Source organism: Myotis myotis, unplaced genomic scaffold (assembly GCF_014108235.1).
Source record: "Myotis myotis isolate mMyoMyo1 unplaced genomic scaffold, mMyoMyo1.p scaffold_m19_p_11, whole genome shotgun sequence".
NCBI classification, from domain to species: Eukaryota; Metazoa; Chordata; class Mammalia; order Chiroptera; family Vespertilionidae; genus Myotis; species Myotis myotis.
In genome coordinates, this window is record NW_023416315.1 from 434,890 (window position 1) to 459,849 (window position 24,960).

The 24,960-nt window shown below is 63.7% G+C and overlaps 3 protein-coding genes and 1 non-coding gene across 10 annotated transcripts; 2 read left to right on the forward strand and 2 right to left on the reverse strand.

Moving 5' to 3' along the window:
• Nucleotides 1-1,039: 1,039 nt before the first annotated feature.
• LOC118665880 lies at nucleotides 1,040-8,035 on the reverse strand. 5 transcript variants are annotated; one of them, XM_036327180.1, is made up of 4 exons: nucleotides 6,986-8,003; nucleotides 6,691-6,838; nucleotides 1,995-2,174; nucleotides 1,101-1,781 (listed from the first exon to the last, which is right to left on the reverse strand). In XM_036327180.1, the coding sequence occupies exons 1-4, from the start codon at nucleotides 7,054-7,056 to the stop codon at nucleotides 1,428-1,430; spliced, it is 753 nt and encodes a 250-aa protein (XP_036183073.1). In that variant the 5' UTR covers nucleotides 7,057-8,003; the 3' UTR covers nucleotides 1,101-1,427. The 5 variants fall into 5 exon arrangements, 3 of the variants coding, with proteins under 3 accessions (XP_036183075.1, XP_036183073.1, XP_036183074.1); XM_036327181.1 differs by having other exon boundaries at nucleotides 1,108-1,781; nucleotides 6,691-6,769; nucleotides 6,986-8,000; XR_004970752.1 differs by having other exon boundaries at nucleotides 1,563-1,781; nucleotides 1,995-2,495; nucleotides 6,691-6,769; nucleotides 6,986-8,009.
• On the forward strand, nucleotides 2,954-5,722 carry LOC118665879 (testis-specific serine/threonine-protein kinase 1-like). Its single transcript, XM_036327179.1, has one exon. It carries the CDS (start codon nucleotides 4,240-4,242, stop codon nucleotides 5,548-5,550), a length of 1,311 nt encoding a protein of 436 aa, XP_036183072.1. The 5' UTR covers nucleotides 2,954-4,239; the 3' UTR covers nucleotides 5,551-5,722.
• LOC118666680 lies at nucleotides 6,444-6,575 on the reverse strand. Its single transcript, XR_004971029.1, has one exon. It is a non-coding gene; the product is annotated as a small nucleolar RNA SNORA9 (small nucleolar RNA).
• Nucleotides 8,036-8,480: 445 nt separating the features above from the next.
• On the forward strand, nucleotides 8,481-24,868 carry CCM2 (CCM2 scaffold protein). 3 transcript variants are annotated; one of them, XM_036327175.1, is made up of 10 exons: nucleotides 8,481-8,637; nucleotides 17,765-17,938; nucleotides 19,059-19,142; nucleotides 20,130-20,313; nucleotides 21,273-21,409; nucleotides 22,047-22,182; nucleotides 23,525-23,582; nucleotides 23,701-23,803; nucleotides 23,923-24,061; nucleotides 24,408-24,868. In XM_036327175.1, exons 1-10 carry the CDS (start codon nucleotides 8,608-8,610, stop codon nucleotides 24,686-24,688), a joined length of 1,326 nt encoding a protein of 441 aa, XP_036183068.1. In that variant the 5' UTR covers nucleotides 8,481-8,607; the 3' UTR covers nucleotides 24,689-24,868. The 3 variants fall into 3 exon arrangements, with proteins under 3 accessions (XP_036183068.1, XP_036183070.1, XP_036183069.1); XM_036327176.1 differs by lacking the exon at nucleotides 8,481-8,637 and adding an exon at nucleotides 16,489-16,515; XM_036327177.1 differs by lacking the exons at nucleotides 17,765-17,938; nucleotides 19,059-19,142.
• The last annotated feature ends 92 nt before the right edge of the window (nucleotides 24,869-24,960 follow it).

The window sequence follows — 24,960 nt, forward strand, 5'->3', positions numbered from 1 at the left end:
TGAAGGACAAGACCCGCTTTGCCTGGGACCTGCCGTAGGGCGAGCGGGGCCGGAGTCACCTGCCCATGTGCCAAGTTTCCACCCCCTCGAGTACCTTAAAACAAATACAAATTTAATCAAGTTGGAAAGTGCTTATCCCAGAGCCGGGGAAACCAGGTGAGCTCCCAGCAGAGCCTTCGGCTCCACCCTGGGGGGTCCCCTGGGGCACCCCGTGGGCTGGTGTTTTTGAGGGCCTTTCCAACTCGAAGCCAGGGAGAACCTGGGGAGTTCTGGGCGGGCCTGTGGCAGTTTCATTTCCCAAACCCCGGGGTCAGCATCCCGGGTTTGTATCAACACTCAGAAGGGACGACCGGCTGTCCCCATGGAACGTCAGGAACAACGAAACCTCAACTTGGCAACATTTTCAGGTCAGGGACACAGCTTCCAGGCCTCGGCTCTGGACTGAGCCTCACCGGGCCCTCCACCCCCAGCTTCGGGGAGGGAGCCCCACCCACTACCTCATTTCCGAGGGGAGTGACAGAGCACCCAAGGCCTTCCCTTCCTGGGCCGGCGGGTCCGCCGCAGGCTTGTCCTGGGCAGACAGGTGGTGGCCTGACCCTCAGCTTCCCTGCAGGGCAGGTGGAACCAGCAGGAGTGGGGGCAGCAGGGCTCCTCTGGACCACTTTCTTTTTTAAAAAAATATATTTTTGTTGATTTCACAGAGGAAGGAAGAGGAAGAGAGAAACATACATCAATGGTGAGAATCACTGATCCGGGGATCGAGCCCGCAACCTGGGCACGTGCCCCCGACCGGAATCGAACCCAGGATCCTTCAGTCTGCAGGCTGACACTATCCACTGAGCCAAACCAGCCAGGGCTAATAATTATTTATTGTTTAAAGTACAACCTATGTCCCCCTTTTCCCCTCATTAGCCTCCCACCCAACCCCCACCACCCTACTGTCTGTGTCCCTGGGGTATACATACCCGCATGCAAGGTCTTGGGTTGGTAACCTCCCACCCACCCACCCGCCCCCGCCTTCCCTCCGAGATTCCGCACTGTCCCACACTCCTGTCCTCTGGACCACTTCCAAGATGCTTTCCCCTGGAGATGCCAAGCTGGCAGCACAGCCTGGCCCTTGGCACCTGCAGGCCTGGCTCCAGCTGGTCTGAGGCCACCTCTCTCCCCCCGTTGGTCAGGAGGCCCCTCCTCTGGGCCTCGGTGTGGCTGACCGACCTGACTCGGTGCAGGACCTGCAGGTGCCCTCCCATTCACCCTCACTAGCCAAGTGAATGTGAAACCAGCTCCGTCAGCCCGGCCCTCACTCCTAACCACGTGGGCTTGGGCCAACCTGTGTGCACAGCAGTGGCTGCAGCCAGCACTTGTCAAATGGAGCCGACGCTGCAGGTGCCTTCCCGCCCCACAGAGGCAGGACCCACCCCGGGACCTCAGGCCAGTGTCCGAGAACAGTCCCCTCCCACGTGAGGGCAGGGAGGCACCTCAACCCGGCCCCGCGCCTTCAAGGAGGCGTCTTCCTCTTTGCGCCGCACTTTGGAAAGCAGAGAAACGGGCTGGACTCGACACTCATTTGGAACCTGTTTATTAAACGCCCATTTCCCACTCAGATGCCAGCGGGATGCAGACGGAGACACAGTGCCAAAACCTGGGGTCAGAGAATGCCAGTCAGAAGCCAGGCCTGGAGCCACCCAAGACCAGCCAAGAACCAGGAACCCGACTCCCTGCAGAGAGGAGCAGTGAGGGCGGCACCTCCCTGGGCATCCAGCTGCCAGCATCCACTTCATCTGTAAAAACAAGAAACTGCTGGGAAAACTCAGCAACGAAAGCACACGGCCAGAGCAGCCTTAAACCACCCTGGGCTCCCACTCCTGACCTAGAGGTTCCCGGGGAAAGGATGCAGGTCGAATCCAAAACCAAAGGCAATCAAATGCCTGGCAGACTCACTCTAGGGCCCCGACTCCAGCAAGCTGTCCCCCACAGCCTCCTGGGACACTCACCTGACCTCCAGGAGGAGGAGCCAGCCTCAGGCCCTCCAGGGAAGAAGACTCTGCTAGTCCAGGGACTTCCGTGCTGAGACACTGGGGAGGGAGGACCGCAAGTGCCCTGCGCTGGCAGGGAGGCAGCAGTCCCCAGGCCGAGGCTGACAAGGTGGTCCCGCCAGGTTCACGGGTGCCCTCCTGGGAGGAAGCCCAGAGGCCGAGCGAGAAGCAGCTGGTGAGTCCCATCGGCACCGGCACCAGCACCGCTCCCACCCCCACGGCGAAGCGGGTGAGCTGGGCGCCCTGCCCGCAGGGGCCAGAGTGCTGACCACGGAAGGGCACACTAGCTCTCTGCCCGGGAGGGGCTCCCTGGTCCGCCCGACACTGTTCTGCAAAACCTCGGGACAGCCAGAGCCTCACCCCCAGAACCGAAGGAACACGAGACTCATGGACAAACCAGTGTCTCCCAGTGGCCACTCTCAGAGGCCAGCGTGTCCAACGTCTTCACTCAGGAGTCCCCTGGAAGGCAGAGTGGGACCCTGCTGGCCACTCTTTCCGTCCTGCCCACCCCTGATTGCACCCAACAGCCCTCACATCAAGGCAAGGACACAGGGCACCCCCTCCCTGTCTGGTGGGCTGGAGGCCTGGTGTCCACTCGCCACCTGCCAGTTCCGGCTGGATGAGCCCGAAGAGCGAATTTGAGCAGAAGACGCCGCTGTCTGCCTTGGCCTCCCCATGAGCACCGAGGGGTGGTGCCTGCACTGTATGGTGCACACTGCCCGCTGGCCGGAGATGGCCAAGGTGAAACCAAAGGCTCAGGGCATGGCCCGAGCAGGTGCTAGACCAGCCGTGGGCAAACTACGGCCCGTGGGCCGGATCCGGCCCGTTTGAAATGAATAAAACTAAAAAAAAAAAAAAAAAAGACCGTACCCTTTTATGTAAGGATGTTTACTTTGAATTTATATTAGTTCACACAAACACTCCATCCATGCTTTTGTTCCGGCCTCCGGTCCAGTTTAAGAACCCATGGTGGCCCTCGAGTCAAAAAGTTTGCCCACCCCTGTGCTAGACAAAAGGGCTCACAGCGGAGGGCGACTGCCCAAGGCTGGCCCCTCCACCGGCACCATCCTCAGCAGCCCAGGAGCTGCTGGCACTCGGCGTGGGACCCAGCCACGGCCGGGGTGTGCAGGCCCCAGGAGGAACACACAGCACCAAGTCCCTGCCAGCGTCCCCCTTGCAGGGTCCCTCACAGAAGCACAGCAGGTAAAGAGTCCAGCCAAACCGGCCAGGAGAGGCAGGGCCCTTTTCTAAAGGCAGTGACCGGGCCTGAAGTCTGCCCTTCCTGACCCACTGCCACCCGGCTCCGCCCGCTGCAGGGCCCACAGGCCACCTGTGTGGACACAGCGCGGGCTTCCAAGACTGAAGAAGGGATGTTCACCCCCAGCTCCTTGCCTGCCGGGGTCACTGTGGCCTCTGCCTACAGCCCTGCCTTTGTCAAGGTCACCCTCTCTTCCAGAAATGTCCTTGCCATTCGGGTTTCCTACGCCCTGCTCCCACCTTCATGCTGATGCCCGTAGGAGACCGTCAGATGGCCCCAACCAGAGTGTTCTTGTCTCCTGCTGGGACCCCGACTATCACAGCCACCAGCCCATCTCAACAAGCAGTCCTGCCTCTGGGCCAGTGGTCGGCAAACTCATTAGTCAACAGAGCCAAGTATCAACAGGACAACGACTGAAATTTCTTTTGAGAGCCAAATTTTTTAAACTTAAACTCTATAGGTAGTTACATTATTATTAACTTAATTAGGGTCCTCCTAAGGCTTAGGAAGAGCCACACTCAAGGGGCCAAAGAGCCGCATGTGGCTCACGAGCCGCAGTTTGCCCACCACGGCTCTGGGCCGAGGCGTGGACAGACCATGTGTCCCCACAGCCTCCCCCCAGCCAAGTGTGAGACCGCTCTCTGCAGGCCGCCTGTCCCCCCGCCCCCACTCCGTGGGCTCCAGATCACTGGTCCGCCTTCTGGGTTCCGAGTCCCAGTGGCTCAAGCCGGAGCCTCGCCCCCCCCCAGGGCACCCTTCCTTTATGACTTCACTCACTGAAGTCACTGGACAATGCTGAACGTTCTACCCCAGAGCTGGGGCCTCCAGGAGGCAGGGACAGCCGCCCGGCCAGCCCAGAGGACTCTCCAGTAGACGGGGACACCGCTGGCCCATGTCTCACAGGGGTGGAGGGCAGCTTCAGAGGCACGGGGTGCTCCTGGCACCATGGATGATGCCGCCGTCCTCAAGCGACGAGGCTACATCCTGGGGATAAATTTGGGAGAGGGCTCCTACGCGAAAGTCAAATCCGCGTATTCCGAGCGCCTGAAGTTCAACGTGGCGGTCAAGATCATTGACCGCAAGAGAGCCCCCACCGACTTCTTGGAGAAGTTCCTTCCCCGAGAAATCGAGATTCTGATCATGCTCAACCACCGCTCCATTGTCAAGACCTACGAGATCTTCGAGACGTCAGAGGGCAAGGTCTACATCATCATGGAGCTCGGGGTCCAGGGCGACCTCCTCGACTTCATCAAAAGCCGGGGAGCCCTGCGCGAAGACGATGCTCGCAAGAAGTTCCACCAGCTCTCCTTGGCCATCAAGTACTGCCACGACCTGGACATCGTCCACCGGGACCTCAAGTGCGAGAACCTGCTCCTCGACAAGGACTTCAACATCAAGCTGTCCGACTTCGGCTTCTCCAAGCGCTGCCTGCGGGACGAGAGCGGCCTGCTGATCCTGAGCAAGACCTTCTGCGGGTCGGCGGCCTACGCGGCCCCCGAGGTCCTGCAGGGCATCCCCTACCAGCCCAAGGTCTACGACATCTGGAGCCTGGGCGTGATCCTCTACATCATGGTCTGCGGCTCCATGCCCTACGACGACTCCAACATCAAGAAGATGCTGCGCGTCCAGAAGGAGCACCGCATCAACTTCCCGCGCTCCAAGCACCTGACGAACGAGTGCAAGGACCTCATCTACCGCATGCTGCAGCCGGACGTCAACCGGCGGCTGCACATCGAGGAGATCCTCAGCCACACCTGGGTGCAGCCCAAGCCCCGGGGCCTCAGCAAGGAGGGGGTGGGCCTCCTGGGCACTGAGCCCCCACAGGTCCCGGAGCCCTCTCGGACCCTTGAGCCCTTGCAGACTACCGAGCACTCTCGGACTCCTGAGGCCTCGATGACTACCCAGCGCTCGCGGACCCCTGAGCCCTCGCAGACTACCGGGCACTCTCGGACCCCTGAGGCCTCGCGGACCCCTGAACCCTCGCAGACTACCGGGCACTCTCGGACCCCCGAGGCCTCGCGGACCCCTGAGGTCTCTCGGACGACCGAGCCCGGCTCTGACAAGAAGTCTATCTCCCACCAGGAGCCCCAGGAGGAGGCACAGCCTGAGGTGGTGCCAGAGCCAAAGCCCCAGGAGGAGATGGAGCAAGGGCTGGTCTCCAGGCAGCTGGAGAGCACAAGCCTCCTCGCCCCAACAGGGCAGCGGAGCAGGGAGACAGTGGAGGGGCGCTCTCCAAAGCCCCCGCAGACCCAGTGAGCCTCTCACCGGGCCCAGGGGCTGGCAGGGAAGGAGGCGGAGACGCAGCTTTGAGCCTGGGCTCCAGACAGGTGAGACCCAAGAGGTGAAGGACAACCCCCAGATGAGCCACTATTTTTGTCAATTTCCCCCCTCCCTTTGAACATGCTATTGAAGCAATAAATCACTATATTGGTCCATAAACTGGGTGTAGGGTTAATGAGTTTCAGCCAACATCACTGCCCGCCTCTCCCACGGCCCCCGGAGCCCACAGCCATCCATGCACTGCAGAATTTAGCCTGTGGTTCTCCAGGTTTGTCTCTGGGACCCTCAGTCCCTCAGGGTAGGGCTTGTCCCCCTTGCTGCTCCCTACTCCCACTCCCCGCAGCTGACCTGCCTCCACTCCTCCACTCCCCGAGCTTTCTTTTTTTAAAAGCTATGATTTTTTTAGAATATATTTTTATTTATTTCAGAGAGGAAGGGAAAGGGAGAGATAGAAACATCCATGATGAGAATCATTGATCCGCTGCCTCCTGCACTGGGGATAGAGCCTGCAACCCAGGCATGTGCCCTTGGCCAGAATCGAACCTGGGACCCTTCCGTCTGCAGGTCGACGGTCTATCCCTTGAGCCAAACCGGCCAGGGCTCCCTGAGCTTTCTTGTCTGTGTCTGTGAGGCTGTTCAGGATATGATCAAAAGCCCAAAACGCTTTCTGCAAACACATGACTGTTGTGTGACCTGCACTGCAGTCCAGTGGCACTTGCCCCGCGTTGCTAGTGGGCACCTGGAACGTGGTTGCGGTGAATGGAAACGGAACTTAAAATTGCACTTAAGTTCAACCCTATGTGGCAAGTGGTCACCACGGGACAGTGCAGTTCCAGTGTCCAGCACGCTGGCACCTGGAGGGGAGCAGGCGATGTCTGAAACTTCTATAACCTCGCTCCGGACGCAGCAGGGCGAGGCCTCAAACCGTTCCACAGTGTTCTCGCAAGCACGGCAGGAATGCACAGGGCCACCCCAGACCCCAGCACGCTGGAGGCTTGCAGCCCCCGCCCCGCCCCGCCCCGCGGTGCCCAGGAGTGGCGGTGGGTTGCCTCCAGGAGTCCCGGAGCGGCAGCCTTATCCATGGATGTCACTCCCCGCCATTCCAGCTCTACTTACCGGACTCGGGGGCATCCGTGCCGTCACGTCACTGCCACACACAGCCTGGCTCCCACGGTCTTCCGCAGGTGGGCACAGCCTAAGTAGGGGCGGTGACCACGGTCCCTGAACCGGGGCGGGGGTGCAGCACTCGGGCGCCGGAGCACGGCTGCGGGGGGCGTGCTCAGCTCCGGAGGCCTCGAAGCCGGGCTCGCTCCCCCGGGAAGCCGCCCCCAGCGCGTCCCTCCCACCCCCAGGCCCACGTGTCCGGGTGGGCCGGGCCCGGTCGGAGGCCCCTGCCGCCCGCGCCCCTCACCCGTCTCCGCACTCGGCCGGCCCCGCCTGCGGCCCCCGATGGACTCGGATGAAGACGACAGCCGGGGGCATCCGGCAGAACCGCCGCACCGCACGCACCCGCCATGGCTACCGCCTCTCACGCCGCGCACGCCGATGTTGCGTCATCGCGCAATCCTCCGGAAGCGACAGGCGACGTCACGCAGCCCGCGGCCCAGGGGAAGTGACATTTCCGGGTCCAGGCCAGGGCCGGAGCGGGGTGGTTGCGCGAGTGGGTGGTTCCTGTGAGGACGGAGCCGAAGGCCGGGGCTCAGTGCGGCCGGGTGCGCCGCGAGCCTGCAGCCCGGGCGGCGGCGGGCGGGGCCCCGGACGGCCTGGAAGCGACCTTGTGAGGAACGGAGCAGGGGCGCCCGCAAATGAAAGCGGATGTTGGTCCGCCCTGTTCCAAGTAGGACCCCTTTGCCTGCAGAACTCCAGTCTCTGCCCTTTTCAAGGGAACGCACATCCCTAATGGCTCGTCCCACAGTCCAGGAAGTCCCGGGAGGGCAGGGGCCCCGCTGGTCACCTGACTCCAGCCCAGCCGCACGGCCCCCGGCACCTCCTGCAGGCCGGGGAGTGCCAGGGGCCCAGCGGCACCCCGCAGAGCAGGGACAGTGCGGGGCGAGAGGCAGGATACGCAGCTGGCATGCTTCCCTCACGGAGGAGAACCAGTGGGGACAGACTGGCTCTTTGGGGGTCGGTTTACACGGTCTGTGCTGCAGCGCTCGTGCCGACAGGGGCGTGGCTTAGTGGCAAGGTAGCGGCCCGCTGCCTGACTCCGCTCGGCCATGTGCTTCCGGGCAAAGCACCGGTTCTGCTGGCTCTTAGCTCCCACGATGTGTGCTGTGCGGTGCGGACGTGTGAGTTAGCAACCTCGGGAGCTTCCTGGGTGTGGCTAGAAACTGGCTTCCTACGCGGGGGGCCGGGGACACAGGAGAGAGGCAGACCCCTCCGCTTTGGAAGGCGACAGATTGAACAAGCCGGGCAACGAATAAAAGGAGCTCAGGCTCACCTTCCGGTTAGCCCCGCCCCTCCTCCTCAGGCCCCGCCCCCAGGTCCATCCCTCACTTCCTGTCGCGCCCAGGGAGCCCCGCCCCTCCCTCCCTCGGGCCCCGCCTCCCCCAGGCCCCTCCTTCCCTTCCGGTGAGCCCCGCCCTCCCTGCCGACCCCGTCCTCCCACCCCGTCTGCCCGAGGTCGGCCTCCCAGGCGCGAGGCAGGCCGGGAAGTTGGCTGCCGTAAAAATGGCGGCGGAATCCAAAACCTGAAGCTGCTCCCGCGACCCCGAGGGGCAATGGGCGGGCTGGGGGCGGGAAAGGGGCGCCACAGATGCGCTCCCGCGGCCCCGAGCAGGGCGGGCGCCATCCCGCCGCCCCAAAGGGCTGGGGGCGGGGCGTGCGGGGGGCGGGCCCGAGCCCTGGGCCCGGAAGTGCAGGGTGCGGGGTGCGGACGGCCCCTGGCGGCCGCGGGCGGAGACAGCGCAGGGCGGCGGGCGGGCAGCGCCGGAACGCGGCTGCGGCGGCCGCGGGGCCCGGGCGAGCATGTAGCGGTCGCGGGGGCGCGGGGCTCCCTGGGCGGGCCGGGCCGCGGGGACCGCTCGCGGCGACATGGAGGAGGAGGGCAAGAAGGGCAAGAAGGTGCGTCCTCCGAGGGCAGGCGGGGGGCCGGGGGGCCGGGCTGGGGGCCCGGGAGGCTCCCGCGGGCCGCCCTCCGCTCTGCGAGCGCGGGCGCGGGGCGGCCGGGGAGGGAGGTCGGGGCCGGGAGGACGGCGTGCGGAGCCCAGCGCACGGGCGGGCGGCGGAGCGGACCGCGGGGCGGAGGGCGCCCGGGACAATGCCGGCAGGGGGTTCGCCGCCGGCCGGCGCGGCGGGGGAGGAAGGAGCCACGCCTTTCCGCCCCTTCCGGCCAGCGACTCCCCCAAACCCAGGCTCTGCACATGGCCTGACCCGGGGGTGCGGACCGGGGCTGCGCGGTCCGGGATGGGGACCTCGGAGGCGGGGTCCGGGATGTGCGGAGCCTTTGCCGCTTCATGTCCTCAAGTTGCTGGCGCCGCGCGGAGCCAGATGCCGAGCCCCGCGGGCAGCGCACAGCGTCCCGACCGCGTTTCCCTCCCGCTGCCACCCGGGGGCTCGGGCCGCGGCGTTTCGCAGTCGGTTTTGGACGCGATGGCTCGGAGCCTCCTCGGTTCTGCGGTTTCTAAGGTGTGGCTCTGAGGACGGGCCGGAGGTGATACAGAAGCGCATCCTCTCCCGGAGCCCGAACAGCGCGCAGCGTAGGCTGCCGTTCCGGGGAAGTGGGTGTCGGTGAGATGTGTCTTTTCCGAACACAGGCTTTATAACCTGCTTCGGAGTCTCACCTACCACGTTGGCCTAGGTTCTCAACCTGTGGGTCGCGACCCCTTTGGAGGCCGAACGACCCTTTCACAGGGGTCGCCTAGGACCATCGGAAAACACATATATAATTACATATTGTTTTTGTGATGAATCACTATGCTTTCATTATGTTCCATTTGTAACAATGAAATTGGGGGTCACCACCACATGAGGAACTGTATTACAGGGTCGCGGCATCAGGAAGGTTGAGAACCACCGGTAGGAAGTGTGGCAGGTGTCCACTTCCATATAGAAGTTTAAAGCAGCCCTTGGTCAGCCCTATGGTCTTAGGTCAGAGCCCGCTGTGCCCCCCATCCATCACCTGCCTGACAAGGTGCCCCGCTTTGCAAAGGTGCATCTGAAGGGGAGTGTGGGCAGGTGGTGCTGCCTCTCACCTGTGTCAGCGGGAGTGCGGGAGCAGCTCCCTACAAAGCTGTTTTAGTCTGGATGCCCAGGCCAGTGGCCCGGCCCGGAGCCCCGGCCAGTGGCCCGGCCCGGAGCGGTCCTGCGGAGAGGCTGCCCACCGCAGACGGGGAGAGCTGGGGACCGAAGCTGGTAGAAGGCCCTGGGGGATTCAGGTCGCGCTCCTTCCGGCCCCAGAGCGCCAGGTACCCGGGCCTCAGGCCAGACTCCCTCCTTGCTCAGGAGAGTCGTGGGTTCGGGTTCGCATCCACCCAGGAAGGATGGGTCTGGCTGAGTTTCTTCTAGAATCTTCTATCAGCTTTGGTAGAAACGTTACGCCCTTTAGCAATATTGAGGGAAACACATTCCTGAGCTTTTGGAATAAAAGTGAAAAGCCAGTAAAACTCAGGAATTTGGGAGTTGTGGCCAGTGGAGAGATTCGGGTTCCTGATGGGTTTCCTTGTGCACCAGGCGTTCATTGTCTCGGTGGAGGAGACATAGTTGCCTGAGGCCAGAGAGCGCGCTTTCTCTGTTTCCTGCGCCTCACAGCTCATTTTCCCGCAGGCGGCTGGGCGCTGGGCGCTGGGACGAGGCTTCCTATCCAGGCCACCACCCAGCACACTTCACCTGCTGCTCCCGTGCCGGTCGCCGGTCGTGGTCGCCAGCCGGGGGAACCTTCCCGCTCTGCCCCCCCAGGCGATGCCGTTTTCATCGTGGTAAACTAAACCACATACACAGGTTCAAGCTGAAACAGCAGAAGTAATGACAATAACTTCATGAAAGTAGAGTTGGACATTTTTAAAAAAATACATTTCTATTGATTTCAGAAGGGAGAGGGAGAGATAGAAGCATCAATGATGAGAGAGAATAATCGTTTGGCTGCCTCCTGCACGCCCCCTACTGGGGATCAAGCCCGCAGCCCAGGTATGTGCCCTGACGGGAATCGAACCCGGGACCTCTTGGTCCAGGGATGGTGCTCAATCCACCGAGCCACCATAGCCAGGCCCGTTGGACATTTAACTTCTCTCCCAAGGTAGCTTCCTCAAAAACGCAGCTTTGCCCTGGCCGGTGTGGCTCAGTGGATAGAGCATTGGTCTGTGGACTGAAGGGTCCCGGGTTTGATTCCGGTCCAAGGACACATGCCCGGGTTGCAGTCTCGATCCCCAGTAGGGGGTATGCAGGAGGCAGCTAATTGATGGTTCTCTCTCATCCTTGATGTTTCTAACTCTCCCTTTCCCTTCCTCTCTCAGATCAATAAAAATATATATTTTTTAAAATGCAGCTTTAACTCTAACAGTGTGGGTGGTAGGCTCATTTGGGTCTCCGGACACTTGTCTTGGTGCTTGTCAAGCAGTTATTCAGGCTCATGCTAACGTGGTCTAATTCCCCAGGACAGGAAGCTGCCAGAGAACCAGTAGAACCCAGTGGATTCCATATAAAGTAGCCCCGGGTACAGCCCTGTCCTTTCTCAGGCTCCCCTGGCACGTAGGAGGAGGGTAGCTGGAACCCCTGCCATGTCCCATGGAAGACGCTGGGTGGTGGGGATGCAGGAGGGGCCTGCTCACGGGGTGGGGGTGAGCGTGGGGACAGAAGTCTGCTGGGGCCACGCCTGCGTGCAGTGTCCGCAGGGACTGGTGCCTTGTAGACCACACGTCCTGATTTGTGGCTTAGAGAACACACCTGCCTCCTTCCCAAGCGAACCCCAGTTTTGTGCGTCTGACACTATTCTGTCAGGATGTAACTCCTTTTGGTAAAAAACGTAGGTGTGCACTTGGGCTGGGCTGGGTACGTTTTTACAAAAGCCTTTGACTCGGTCGAGGATCGCAGCCGGGCGGGTGCCGCTGCGTGGAAGCCACGCCGGCTTCTGCCGCTTGAGCTGCTGCTGGCTGCAGCCGCCCTGCCCGTGGCCAGGAATTCCGTCTGAACAAGGTACACACCCCTGCGTCCATCTAGTTTATTCGCCTTCTTCACATGAGAGAGGAGGTGGTGAGGTGCCTGGGACGCAGGGCTGGGTCTCAGGTGGTGACGAGGGCTCACTGCTAGTCGTGCTGTGTTTGGTATTTGTGTTCCGTCCTGTTCTGATCTGAGGGGCGTCCATGCCGAGATGTCACAGGCGGACTCTGTGATTTGTGAGGTGAGTGTCATTCGAGCCGGAGGGGGAGGGAGACGGCTGGATGCTTGGCAGTGGGTGCTGTTACTGACTGTTCGTCTCCGTTGGTGAATTTCCGAGAATTTCCATATAAAAAGTGGGAAGAAGATCCCCTGGTTATGGCCCCAGGTCACCAGCCCCGGACCTGCCAGCTCACCTGAGTGTTGGAAGCTTGGCCTAGACCAGCGCCCGTTCCTTCTGTGATTCCAGCCCTGGCCAGCGGCTCAGTGGTTAGAGACCAGCCTGTGCACCCCAGGGTGGTTGGTTCTGTTTCTGGTCCAGGGCTTGAACCTGGGTTGTAGGTTCGATTCCTGGCCCTGGCTAGGGTATGTGCGGGAGACACCCAATCAGTGTCTCTCTCTCACATCATTGTTTCTCTCACTTTCTCTCCCTCTCCCTCTCCCTCCTGGCCACTCTCTAAAAATCAGTGGAAAAATATCCTGGGGTGAGGATTAACCCTTTGAGTGCCAACCAATATCCTAGGAAATATGCTAAAATTGCCAAGGCATTTTTGCTGATTTTACAGGAGTTTAGGAAAAAAATTATGAATCGCAAGTAAATGAAGTTACATATTCAAAAACTTAAGGAAACCTTTACTACATTTGTTTTCTGCACTTAGGTGCCATCTGTCAATAAAGAGTGAACTCCTAGCATCTAATATGACACTGCAGGAGGAGCGCCCGGCACTCCAGGGGTTAACCAAAAAAATAAACAAACTTCAGTGACTCCAGCTCCCAGGCAGTTGGATGGTGTGAGCTGGCGACTCCCCTCCACAGGTGAGCACGTGTGTGAACATGTGCATGTGAATGAACGTGTAGGGAACTGGTGCCTGGTTGCTCTGGGCTGCGTCTGGGTCGGCCGCTCAGCACGAGGCCCCCTGCATTGATCTCGGGGCGCTGATGCGCTTGGTGCCGTGGGGAGAGGGCTGAGGGCCGGGCATTTTGTTTGGAAAGTGAGCTGCTCGCACGCAGCGTCGGAAAGGCCAGTGCGGTGTGTCAGACGCGTGGGGCCGCCGTGACCCAGAGCCGCTGGCACGATGAGCTTGTCGCCAGCACTGACTGCGCGCTGGGTGCACGTGCCGGGGATGCGAGCTCAGGGCAGGCGGGGCCATGGGAACGGGCTTTGACAGGAGCGAGGAAGGAGCCTCTGTTACGAAGACAGCGAGCCCACCTGAGAGAGAACGTGGGATGCCCCCGGCCGCCTCACCATCGTCAGCGCGTGCCCACTTGGTTCGCCCGTGTCCTCCGCCAGCCCTGCTCCCAGGCTGAGCTGGACGTGGCCCCCCAAGTTCCGGGGTTGGAGCCTGGCCCGGCAGCTCAGCGTGGGTCTGTGTTTGGAGATGGCCTTTAACGAGGTGATGAAGGTTCAGTGAGGTCGGCAGGCGGCGCCCACCCCACAGGACCTGCGTCCCTATCTGAAGGAGACTTGGACGAGGAGCCAGGGGCGTGCTCGCAGGCGCCCGAGGACGGGAGCAGACCCATCTCCGCGCCCTGGAGGGAACGGGTGTCGGCTGCGGGTGCCCCATCTCTGGTCCCCTATCCCGCTGGGCTAGGGTGGCAGGTGATTTTGAAGCAAGCCCAGGACATCCCGATGATGGGACCGGAGTCTGGAGCGGTGGCCCTGGGCTGGGACAGGTCTCCATCGACCCAGACAGGCCCGGGCAACAGAAAGCGGTGGGACCACCTGCCCCCAAGAGCTGTCCTGAGCTCAGTCTAGCTCGATCCAGTGCCTCCTTGTGGGGCAGCGCTGTTCCTCATGTGCACCGGGTGTCCTATGTCGCAGTGTGAGGGTCGGAGACTGGACCTGTCATTCGGGTAGAAATTCAAGGATTGTTTTCTACTGGGAGCAGTGGCCACACGTGACAGTTTCCCCAGGACCCACACGTGACAGTCTCCCCGGGACCCACACGTGACAGTCTCCCTGGGACCCACACGTGACAGTCTCCCTGGGACCCACACGTGACAGTCTCCCCGGGACCCACACGTGACAGTTTCCCTGGGACCCACACGTGACAGTCTCCCTGGGACCCACACGTGACAGTTTCCCGGGACCCACACGTGACAGTTTCCCGGGACCCACACGTGACAGTTTCCCGGGACCACACGTGACAGTTTCCCGGGACCCACACGTGACAGTTTCCCGGGACCCACACGTGACAGTTTCCCAGGCCCACATGTGAGAGTTTCCCGGGCCCACACGTGACAGTTTCCCGGGACCCACACGTGACAGTTTCCCGGGCCCACACGTGACAGTTTCCCGGGCCCACACGTGACAGTTTCCCGGGACCCACACGTGACAGTTTCCCGGGGCCCACACGTGACAGTTTCCCGGGCCCACACGTGACAGTTTCCCGGGACCCACACGTGACAGTTTCCCGGGACCCACACGTGACAGTTTCCCGGGGCCCACATGTGAGAGTTTCCCGGGCCCACACGTGACAGTTTCCCGGGACCCACACGTTACAGTTTCCCGGGGCCCACATGTGAGTTTCCCGGGCCCACACGTGACAGTTTCCTGGGCCCACACGGTAGTTTCCCGGGACCCACACGTGACAGTTTCCCGGGACCCACACGTGACAGTTTCCCGGGGCCCACATGTGAGAGTTTCCCAGGCCCACACGTGACAGTTTCCTGGGCCCACACGGTAGTTTCCCGGCCGAGCATTGGTCTGTGGGATAATCAGATTAGGCGCCTGATCGCAGGCAGGCAGTAGGCGCGTGCGGTGAAAAGAATCCTTGCCAAGTGGAGGGTGGATTGGGCTTTTGTCTGAGGCTTAGGGTGGTGAACTGTGGCGGCTGGCAGCCCAGGAGGACGGAAGGCAGTGAGTCCGAACTGCGAGGAAGGTCGGCCCGACCAGCGTGTCGCTGCTGCTCGGGGCGACCCGGGTGGGCCTCTCGGTGGGCGGTGCGGCTCTCCTGTGTTGTCACTGTGAGAGGAAAGAGAAACTGCTAATCTGGCTCCATTACTCCTACAGTTTAAGATTACATGCTCGCCATTCCCAGACCCTTACCATGCCTCCTGTGTCATGGCCTTTGACTCCGTAGCTGGGTGTGGTCCCGGATATTAGGGTTACCAATTGCACGCCTCGCACAGGCTGCGGTCACCTGCCAGGAAGTGCGTCGGCCTGGCTGTGTCTGACGGCCACCACCCCAGCTGGTATGTCACTCGAAAGAGCTGGCACATTCCTGTTTGAGGTGCACACAGCAGCCCAGGCCCACCTGCCACTGTGCCCTCGATGTCAGACCCACCTCAGGTTTCGCTCCAGATCCTGCCCCTGACGGCGTCTCCAGCCCCCTGCTTGGACGGGGAGTATGCAGCCAGTCCCCCCCCCCCCCCCCGATTTTGTTATGAAAAATCTCGAATACACCAAAGTTGAATTTTACAGCAAATACCCATGCGCCCACCACCTCGACCTGCCATCAGCGTTGGCTGCGCCTGCTCTATCCTGTGTCTGCCCGTCTTCTGACCCCTCTGCCCATCCATCAGCCACCTGGTGCCTTTCGAAGCACACGCCACACACAGTTCACTGTGGTCTGACTACACGCGATGTAAACGCGTCCGTCCCAGCAGGGAGCCCGGCGGTGCCTTGGCCATGGTGTCCAGCGCGCTGGGCTGTGGGCAGTCGCGAGCGTCATGCAGACAGCACGGCCTTCAGGGTCCTGATGCGCCTGGGCGAGGCCTGACCCGGCCAGCAGTGTGGGCCTGCAGTGCCCTCGCTTCTGGTGTCCGTCTCTGAGTTAATTTATAATGCGACCCCAATAAAAATCAGGCTTTTTCTGGAACCAGACCACGTAACACTTATTTGTGTTACAAACAGGGAAGAACCCCAGGAAACCTGAGAAAACAGTCAGGAGGGTGCCCCACAGCCGGGCGCCTGGTGCCGATCCCGCAGGAACGGGAGGGGCTCTGCTCCCCATGAGGCTGAGGGCGGGGGGGGCCGCTGCCGTGGGGTCTGTGCACCCCAGTGGGCAGCTGGGTGCGTGTGCAGCAGGGTGAGCCGCAGTCGGTCAGAGACGCGAGTGAAAACTGACTGGCCATCTGTGTACAAACATGGGCGGGCCTTCAGCGACCTGGGGGACGGGAAGCTTTCCTCCCTGTTCCCCCAAAACCCTGAGGCAGGAGGGGGGTGACCAAGGGTCTAATAAGGTCAACATGCGTGAAAGAAAAGTCAAGGAAAATATTTGCCAGCTATGAAGCAGAAGGTAGCTCTCCCGTGGGCAAAATTTTCAAAGATAGAAACAGGCCGGTGGCCAGAGACAGGCAGGCAGGTGGGGACCGGCGGGTCCCAGGAGAAGACGGGTCAGGGGCCCCCAAACGTGTGACGAGGCAACACACGCGCACTTGTCCTGAGGGTTGCGGATTAGCCCCGGTGCCGGGTGTTGCCTCCTGTCGTTATTTTGAGCTGGAAGCAGACGGAAGCTGTGGTTCCGTCCTTCCGGCCGTCACCGGTGTCGGGGGAGGGTCACCATGTGGCCGTAACAGCCCAGGCGGCCGAGGGAGCAGGGGAGCACAGTGCCTGTCCACAGAGGGGGGGCCCGCTCCCCTGCAGGAGTTTCCCCACGGACGCCCCTGGGCGGGTCCATGGAGGGCGAGGTGGGTGCTGGCGGAGGGGGCCCCTCGGGGCCCGGCTCTGGAAGGCGGTGGGGGTTCCGGGAGTGAGAACCGGTCTCCGGGCAGACGGCGGTGAGGCGAGGAGCCGTGTGTGCTCACTGAGCCCAGGAATGAGGGCTCAGGTGCCAGCTGCTGGGCCTGTGCTTTCGGTCAGCGAGGACCCAGATCTGAGGTGGAAAATGACTTTGGAGAGAGGTCAGAGAAAGCGCATCCACAGCGAGGACCCGCCCGAGCTCTGTCCCTGCCGCCTGCGTGGGGAGCGGAGACGCCGGCGCGGTGCCTGGGGGGGGCATGGTGGCACGGTGGGCCGGGGTGGGGGGGCGCACCTGCAGGTCTGAGGGTGGGTGAGGCCTCCATAGCTCCCGACAGAGGCCTTCCTTTGGTCCCCCGCCCCATCAGAGTGTCCTGCTCCTTCCGGGGCTAAATGGGTCCTTTTGTCTTTTGGGGTCAAAGTTACAAGAGCATTTTGGTGATGAGGAACCTGAGTGCCCAGTAAAAATGCTTGTTGAGTGAAGATGAGTAATTGCAGGGCTACAAACACTTTGTTCCATTAAAAAGAGATTTTCAGTTCTTTTAAAAAAATATGTCTTAGCCCTAACCGGTTTGGCTCAGTGGCTAGAAGGTCAGCCTGCGACCGCAAGGTTCCGGGTTTGATTCTGGTCGAAGGTATGTACCTTGATTGCAGCCTGGGTCCCCAGGGTGGGACGTGCTGGAGACAGCTGATCGGTGATTCTCTCTCATCGATGTTTCTAACTCTCCATCCCTCTCCCTTCCTCTCTGTAAAACCAATAATATATATATATTTTTTAAAAAATGTTTTTATTGAATTTTCAGAGAGGAAGGGAGAGGAGAGAGAGATAGAAACATCGCTGACGAGAGAGAATCATTAATAGGCTGCCTCCCGCACGCCCCACCCTGGGAGGGAGCCCGAAACCTGGGTCGACGTTCAACCACCGAGCCGCCCGGCGCAATGAGAGTTTTAATAAATGTTGGACCTGCCTGCCTCTCAGGCCCTGGAGGGGAGCGAGCCCAGGGTTGGGAGACGCCGCGCCTGTGTTGTCCGGGGGAGTCTCCTCTTTCCGCCCTCTTCTGGCCGCTGGGAATCGGCCCTTGACCTTCCGAGTGCCTGAGAGCAGGTGAAGGCTGGCCCACCCCGCGTGGTCCCAGCGCGGCCACTTCTCGCAGAGCCTGTGCCAGCAATGGCTCCAGCCGCTGCCGTCTCTGCCCGCAGCCTGGCCTCGTGTCGCCGTTCAAGCGGGTCTTCCTCAAAGGAGAGAAGAGCCGGGACAAGAAGGCCCACGAGAAGGCGGCGGAGCGGCGGCCCCTGCACACGGTGGTGCTGTCGCCGCCTGAGCGCGTGGAGCCCGACCGGCTGCTGAGCGACTACATCGAGAAGGAGGTGAAGGTCAGTGCGCCCGCCCCCCCCCCCCCCCGGGTGCCCATCCGGGAGCTGGGGCCCAGCGCCAGGCTCTCCCCACGGTGGTGAGCGCCGCTTCTCGGCTTGTCAAGGGTTAGGGCTGCCTGCCTGGTGGGCACAGCCCAGACGCAGATCTCGGGGTGTCAAAGCCTGTGCCCGGGGCACTGGATGGACCCCCCAACTCGGTGGGAGCACGTGAGCAACAGCGCAGCTCAGGAGGTGGGAGAAGGAAGGAGACGCCGTGGTCAGGGAGCCGGGGCCAGAGCTCAGAACACGCCGTTGCCATCGCTTAAAGCGAACGCTGGGGTGCCTCACTCGGGTAGCCAAGCCAGGCCGGTTCCTGTGCCGACGCGGGCGCCGTGCTGTGGGCACCCACGGGCCGGAGCGGGTGACAGGCGGGCTCAGGACGGACACGCAGCTGGACACACGCCAGGTCCCAGCAGGACCCTGTGCAGGTGCAGAGGCGCTCGTTCTGCGTTCAGGGGGAGGAACGGGAGGCCGGCTGCTGCTCCCAGAGCCTCAGGGGTGACCTGCCGGCGCCTTTCCCGTGGGAGCGTCCCCGATGCGCACGTCTAAACGCTCGCGAAGGCGCTCGTCTGTGTGTTGTTGTTGCCCTGCGCCCGGCCCCCCGCGTTGGTCTCAGCCTCGGCCAGGCCAGTGCTCGGCACTTGGTCAGCTCCCCCTGCCGGGGGGGGGGGGGGGGCTGTGGGGGCCTGTGACCTCTGCGCCCTGCTCTCTGGTGGCCCCAGAACCTGGAAGACCTGTTGATTGTCAGGTTGTCAGGTTTTCTCGTGAGGCGGGACGGGGACCTCTGAGCTCTTGGCCTGATGAACAGGGCGGCGTCCAGGTCCCCTGTTGGGACAGCGACCTGCGTGGGCGAGTGGGCGATGGGGACGCCGGACGCTCCGGGTCACACTCAGACCCCACCCCCCACACGGGAGACAGCCTGGTGACGCCAGTCGTGGGCTGTCACATCGCGTCGGCGCCTCTCCGTGGCCGCCGCGGGGACGGAGTGTGGGCCGTGGCGCGGCGACCGGCTTTGTGGCTGCGTGAAGCCGGCCGGTGCAACTGGCTGACCCTCTCTCACGGCCTCTCCCGTCTCACTCAGTACTTAGGTCAGTTAACGTCCATCCCCGGGTACCTGAATCCGTCCAGTCGGACTGAGATCCTGCACTTCATAGACAACGCCAAGGTGACCCTCCTTCCACCCCGCCCCACCCTCGGTCTGCGTCACCTCCTAGCCCTGACCTCCGACCCTCGGCCTGCGTCACCTCCTAGCCCTGACCTCCGACCCTCGGCCTGCGTCACCTGCTAACCCTGACCTCTGCCCCTCGGCCTGCGTCACCTGCTAACCCTGACCTCTGCCCCTCGGCCTGCGTCACCTGCTATCCCTGACCTCTGCCCCTCGGCCTGCGTCACCTGCTAACCCTAGCCTCTGCCCCTCGGCCTGCGTCACCTCCTAGCCCTGACCTCTGCCCCTCGGCCTGCGTCACCTGCTAACCCTGACCTCTGCCCCTCGGCCTGCGTCACCTGCTAGCCCTGACCTCTGCCCCTCGGCCTGCGTCACCTGCTAGCCCTGACCTCTGCCCCTCGGCCTGCGTCACCTGCTAGCCCTGACCTCTGACCCTCGGCCTGCGTCACCTGCTAGCCCTGACCTCTGCCCCTCGGCCTGCGTCACCTGCTAGCCCTGACCTCTGCCCCTCGGCCTGCGTCACCTGCTAGCCCTGACCTCTGCCCCTCGGCCTGCGTCACCTGCTAGCCCTGACCTCTGACCCTCGGCCTGCGTCACCTGCTAGCCCTGACCTCTGCCCCTCGGCCTGCGTCACCTGCTAGCCCTGACCTCTGACCCTCGGCCTGCGTCACCTGCTAGCCCTGACCTCTGACCCTCGGCCTGCGTCACCTGCTAGCCCTGACCTCTGCCCCTTACGCTCTGGCAGCAGCTCCGGGTCCTCTGAGCTGGGCCTTCACAGTCAGACCCGGTGCCACCACATTCGGTTCCTCCGTCTGAACGTGCATTTGTCCCCAGACGTGCTCCTCGAGGTGCTGGCTGTTCACAATTAGCGTTTCCCAAACACCCAGACGCGCCCCGCGGCCGACTGGGAGCCCAGGGGCAGCGGGCGGGGCTCAGGCCTCTGCGACCTCTGTGACCTCTGCGACCTGACGCCCGTGTCCCCTCCAGAGAGCCCACCAGCTGCCCGGACACCTGACGCAGGAGCACGACGCGGTCATCAGCCTGTCGGCCTACAACGTCAAGCTGGCCTGGCGGGACGGCGAGGACACCATCCTCCGGGTGCCCATCCACGACATCGCCGCCGTGTCCTACGTGCGGGACGACGCCTCGCACTTGGTGGTCCTGAAGACAGGTGGGGGCCTGGGCGCGGGGGGTGGGGGGAGCCTGGTCTCCGATGAGGAGCGAGTCTGCCTGGACGCTCTGGAGACAGACGGCTCCTGCAGGCCGGTCAGCGGCTGCTGCCACTGGGCCCGAGAAACCGAGAGGCGGCCCTCTGCCTCTGTCTCTGCGTCGGCTTCGGCCCGAGGAGGGCGGAACCCAGGAGGTCCCGAGGGGCAGGGGTGGGGTCTGGCCACTGGCTCTGAGCTGGTGCTCTGCCCAGGGCCGCCCCCTCCGGGACACGGGTGTCCTGTGGCACCCAGGCCTGGCAGGGCCCCATGTGGGCAGCCTGAGGCTGGGGGGCCCTGCCAGGCCCCGCGGCTCCCCAAAGCTGGGTGCAAAGGTGAGCCAGACCCTCAGGGCCTCTCGAGCCGTGGGATCTGCGTGGTCCCCCGAGGGGACTCGGACCTTCTGCAGCTGCTCCTGGCAGTGGGGCCCCCTCTCCGGCCCCCCTGGGCCAGCACCCGTCGAGCAGCCTCTGCCCCTAGGTGTGTGGGGTCCCAGGTCGGTGCTGCCCGCAGATGCGAGACACCCCAGCTGGTAGGACCCAGCAGGGACCCGTGCGAACCAGTGGGCTTCAGGGACATGGGCAGGGCTCCTGGTCTGGGCCCCAACCTGGACTCGGTCCCCGACATGCCCTGGCCCCCGCCCTGGGCCCTGGGCCTGTGCTTCTCCCGTCAGGACCCCCTGTGATCAGAGAGGCTGAGCCAGCAGATCAGTGTCCGCTCAGCCATTTGTGCCGTCATTGCGAGGGCACTGGGCGGTCAGTGGGGGGCCTCAGTGGGCATGGCAGGGGGCTGCTCGCCTGTCCTTGCCTTTGCTGAGAGAAGGTGGGGGAAGGCGCGTGGCGTGTCCCCTGAGCCAAGCCAGGCCGCCCAGCGCCTGCTGTGGAGGCCCCGCCTGCCCTCACCTGCCCCGGTGTTGACTTCTCAGCCCAGGACCCCGGCATCTCCCCCAGCCAGAGTCTGTGTGCGGAAAGTTCCAGAGGCCTCGCCACAGGCTCCCTGTCCGAGAGTGGAGTGGGGCCTGTGGAGGCCTGCTGCCTGGTGATCCTGGCCACGGAGAGCAAGGTGAGCCGGCACTGGGACCCGGCTACCCTCACACCTGACCCAGGCCCCGCCCCCCACACCTGACCCAGGCCCCGCCCCTTGCACCTGACCCAGGCCTCCCCCTCCCAGCTGGCCCCACCCACCCTGGCTCAGGCCCCAGGTCACACTGAGTGGTGCCTCCTGGGTTGTGCTGGGTGGTTCTCTTCCCCAGCATCACCCCCCCTCCCCTGTATGATGGGGGCTGGTTCTCTGTACCCCAAGCTGTGCCCTGAGGGAGGATGCCTGGGAGTGGCCAGTTAGGGTTTGGGGCCCCATCAGCCTCTGGAGGGCTGCCAGCCCCGGGGAACCCTTGGCACTCATCTGTCCCGTTTCCGCTCCGTGAGACGGAGGGGACCCAGTGACAGTCGCCTCACAGGCCCCGCCCTGGAGGCCCCCTGGAGGCCCTTCTAGAGGCCCCACGTCCAGGTCCTGCTGCAGCTGCAGGCGGTGAGGCCTGGTGTTGGGAGTGCTGCCCCCCAGCCCCACCCCAGGCCGGGACCGGTGGGGGGCTGGCAGGGCCGTGGGAAGAGCTGCAGGAGCTGCTGGCCACCTGGGCGCAGAGGCCTGCGGGCTGGGCCTCCGGAAGCCGCCCAGGAAGGTGCCGCTCTGCCTCCCGCAGGTGGCGGCGGAGGAGCTGTGCTCGCTGCTCGGGCAGGTCTTCCAGATCGTGTATACCGAGTCCACCATCGACTTCCTGGACAGAGCCATCTTCGACGGGGCCTCCACCCCCACGCACCACCTGTCCCTGCACAGCGGTGAGCGCAGGCGGGCGCAGGGCTCTGCCGCCACGGGCACGCCGCCCCGGGTCCTCGGGCTGGAGCCAGTGCCTCCATTTCCAGACGCCCCTGCAGGCGCCCGAACCCCCCTCCCCGGGCCAGCCAGTGGCTCCCGCATCACTTCGGGGCTGGGGTTCTTTTCTGGGCCCGCAGGTGGCTCAGGTCACCTCACCTGAGTCAGACCACGCGGGGGGCTGCCAGCACTAGGGCTGCGAGCGGCTGTGGGCGCCTCCCTCCCAGGTGGTGGTGGCGGTGGGGGGCAGTGAAGGAGCCCCAAAGCTTAGACCAGGACAGCATTCAGGTGACCCCAACCCACACGCACACGCACAGCCAGACTCAGGCCCCGCCCACAGGGCCCACTGAGTGCCGTTCAGGACCTTCACATGCACAGCCAAACCCTCTGCTTTTGAAATCGTTTATTGGGGGCCCGGGGTTCTGTGAGTGAGAGGCCAGCAGCCCAGGTGCCTCTGTGCGGAGCCCGTGTGCCGGGGCTCCGAGTTGACAGGTCACCCAACCCGGTGGCTCCGGCTCAGGCTCAGGGTGGCCTCGCCGCCTAGGTGAGAGCCCAGTGGTCTCCCTGCCCGTCTGGGCGCTGCCAGCTCGTCTGCGGCCCAGGGACAGGCTGGTCCTGCCTTCGTAGCTCTGGGCTCCCTCTGCCTTCATGGCTTGGACCAGGGATCTCCTCCACGGCACACCCCCCGCCCCCCCATCGCAGGGCCCGCCCCAGACAGGCCGCGAGGTCAGAGCTCAGCCAGCTCTTCCTGGTCCCCCGTCATCTCCACAGTCCAGGCCGCGGACCATTCCTCTGCCCACCACCTGCCTTTGCTCCCACAGCCCCTGGCACCTGCCTCTGCCTCAGCTCTCGGTCCCTGAACGTCACAATGTCTCAGGGTCCCTTGTGTTACGGACCTTAGGCCACTGTCGGCTGTGTCCTGAGGAGCAGCGGGTACCAGGCCCTTGGCTGGTCTGGAGGTCTCGGCTCCCGGGCCTGTCTGTCCTTGGGGAGCTCACTGGTCTCCCTGGGGACCAGCTAATCATGGCTTCAGCCCCCGGCTGTGGGACAGGGCAGCTGCACGCCCGGATCCAGCCCCTCCCCCGCGTGGGCGGCTGTGGTGCTTGCTGGGCACGGGGCAGTCGTGAGCCCTCGGGCGCTGCTGGTGGGAGCCTCTGCCGCCCCCACCTCACGAGGCCCCCCGGGGAGTCCCCAGCCCATGCTCTGCCCGAGGCCGGCCGTGCCCGCGCTGTTCCCGTGGTCCTGGGAGAGCTGGGCCCTGGGTGGCTGCCCTCCCGCAACCCGGCCTCTGCTCTGCATCCCACACAGATGACTCTTCCACCAAAGTGGACCTGAAGGAGCCCTACGAGGCGGACGCCGGCAGCTTGTGAGTCCCGCCCCGCACTGCCCTTCCCACAGCAGCCCCCCCCCCCCCCGCCCCTGCCCTGGCCCAGCGCCCGGGGCCCTGCGTGTCGGGTGCCAGTTCAGGGGCCGTGTTCCTGCAGCTCCTTCCCCGAGTGTGTGCCCACCGCGCCCCACGCCAAGACGGCCAGCGAGAGTGAGCTGAGCGCCACGGCCGCCGAGCTGCTGCAGGACTACATGCTCACGGTAGGCGTCCTCCGGCCAGCCCGCGGGGGGGGGGGGGGGGGGGGAGGGGGGGGCAGGGGGGCGGTTCCAGGGCGGGGTGGCTCTGGGCCGGACCCCCACCCACCACCCGCTCCCCGCAGCTGCGCACCAAGCTGTCCTCGCAGGAGATCCAGCAGTTCGCGGCGCTGCTGCACGAGTACCGCGACGGGGCCTCCGTGCACGAGTTCTGCATCAACCTGCGGCGGCTCTATGGGGACAGCCGCAAGTTCCTGCTGCTGGGTGAGCCGCGGGGGCGGGGGTGCGCACGGGCAGGTCGGGTGAGCAGGAGTTCGCGGGGCGCAGAGTGAAAACGCCATTGCAGCCGAGGGATGGGCCCGCGCCCCGCGCCCTGGGCCCTGGGCCTGCAGTGTCTCCCGTGGACCCTCGAGAACAGGCTGGCTGGCAGGGACCGTGGAGCTCCGGTCCCGGGCTCTGCCCCAGCGAGGCTGTCTCGTCTTGTCCGTGAGCGAGGGGTGGCGCGGTGGGAGCCCAGCTGGGCAGGGGGTGCCTTGCTCGGCCCCTCCTGTCCCTCCTCCACCTGGGGCTTCCCTGTGGGACGGCAGGGTCAGCTGGGGTGTGCCCGCAGGTCTGCGGCCCTTCATCCCCGAGAAGGACAGCCAGCACTTTGAGAACTTCCTGGAGACCATCGGGGTGAAGGACGGCCGCGGCATCATCACCGACAGCTTTGGGCGGTACCGGCGGGCCGTCAGCTCCGCCTCTACCTCCACCTCCAACGGGAACAGAGTGGCCGGCAGCTCCGACGACCAGTCTGTGCCCTCGGAGGGGGACGAGTGGGACCGCATGATCTCGGACATCAGCAACGACATCGAGGCGCTGGGCTGCAGCCTGGACCCTGACTCGGCCTAACGCCCGGCCGAGGCCGCCTCCCCGCCCAGGGCCGGCCTGGGTGCGGGCCTCTACTGTGAAGGAGACGGGCAGAGGCTGCTGGGCACCCGCCCGTGGAGCCCGGACAGCAGTGGTTTTGCACATGACGTTCCTATCGAAACTCAGAGACCTTAAAGAAATTGCTGCAATGTGAATACTTTATCTCTGCTGCCAGCGTGTTTCTGATCCTGTGGGGGCCGGTGTCCTCCGGCCCTTACGCCTGCCCCCCTTCCCGCCCAGGCTGGGTACAGCGG

Bases quoted from the DNA above. Each gene is read 5' to 3' on its own strand.
- LOC118665879 (XM_036327179.1), top strand. From the start codon at position 4,240: ATGGATGATGCCGCCGTCCTCAAGCGACGAGGCTACATCCTGGGGATA.
- LOC118665880 (XM_036327180.1), bottom strand. From the start codon at position 7,056: ATGCCCCCGGCTGTCGTCTTCATCCGAGTCCATCGGGGGCCGCAGGCG. The intron at 6,839-6,985 runs GTGAGGGGCGCG...CGCCCCCCGCAG, and splicing joins CCGGCCGAGTGCGGAGACGG to CCGTGCTCCGGCGCCCGAGT. The intron at 1,782-1,994 runs GTGAGTGTCCCA...TTGTTTTTACAG, and splicing joins CTCCTCCTCCTGGAGGTCAG to ATGAAGTGGATGCTGGCAGC.
- CCM2 (XM_036327175.1), top strand. From the start codon at position 8,608: ATGGAGGAGGAGGGCAAGAAGGGCAAGAAG. The intron at 20,314-21,272 runs GTGGGGGCCTGG...TTGACTTCTCAG, and splicing joins CTTGGTGGTCCTGAAGACAG to CCCAGGACCCCGGCATCTCC. The intron at 24,062-24,407 runs GTGAGCCGCGGG...GTGTGCCCGCAG, and splicing joins CCGCAAGTTCCTGCTGCTGG to GTCTGCGGCCCTTCATCCCC.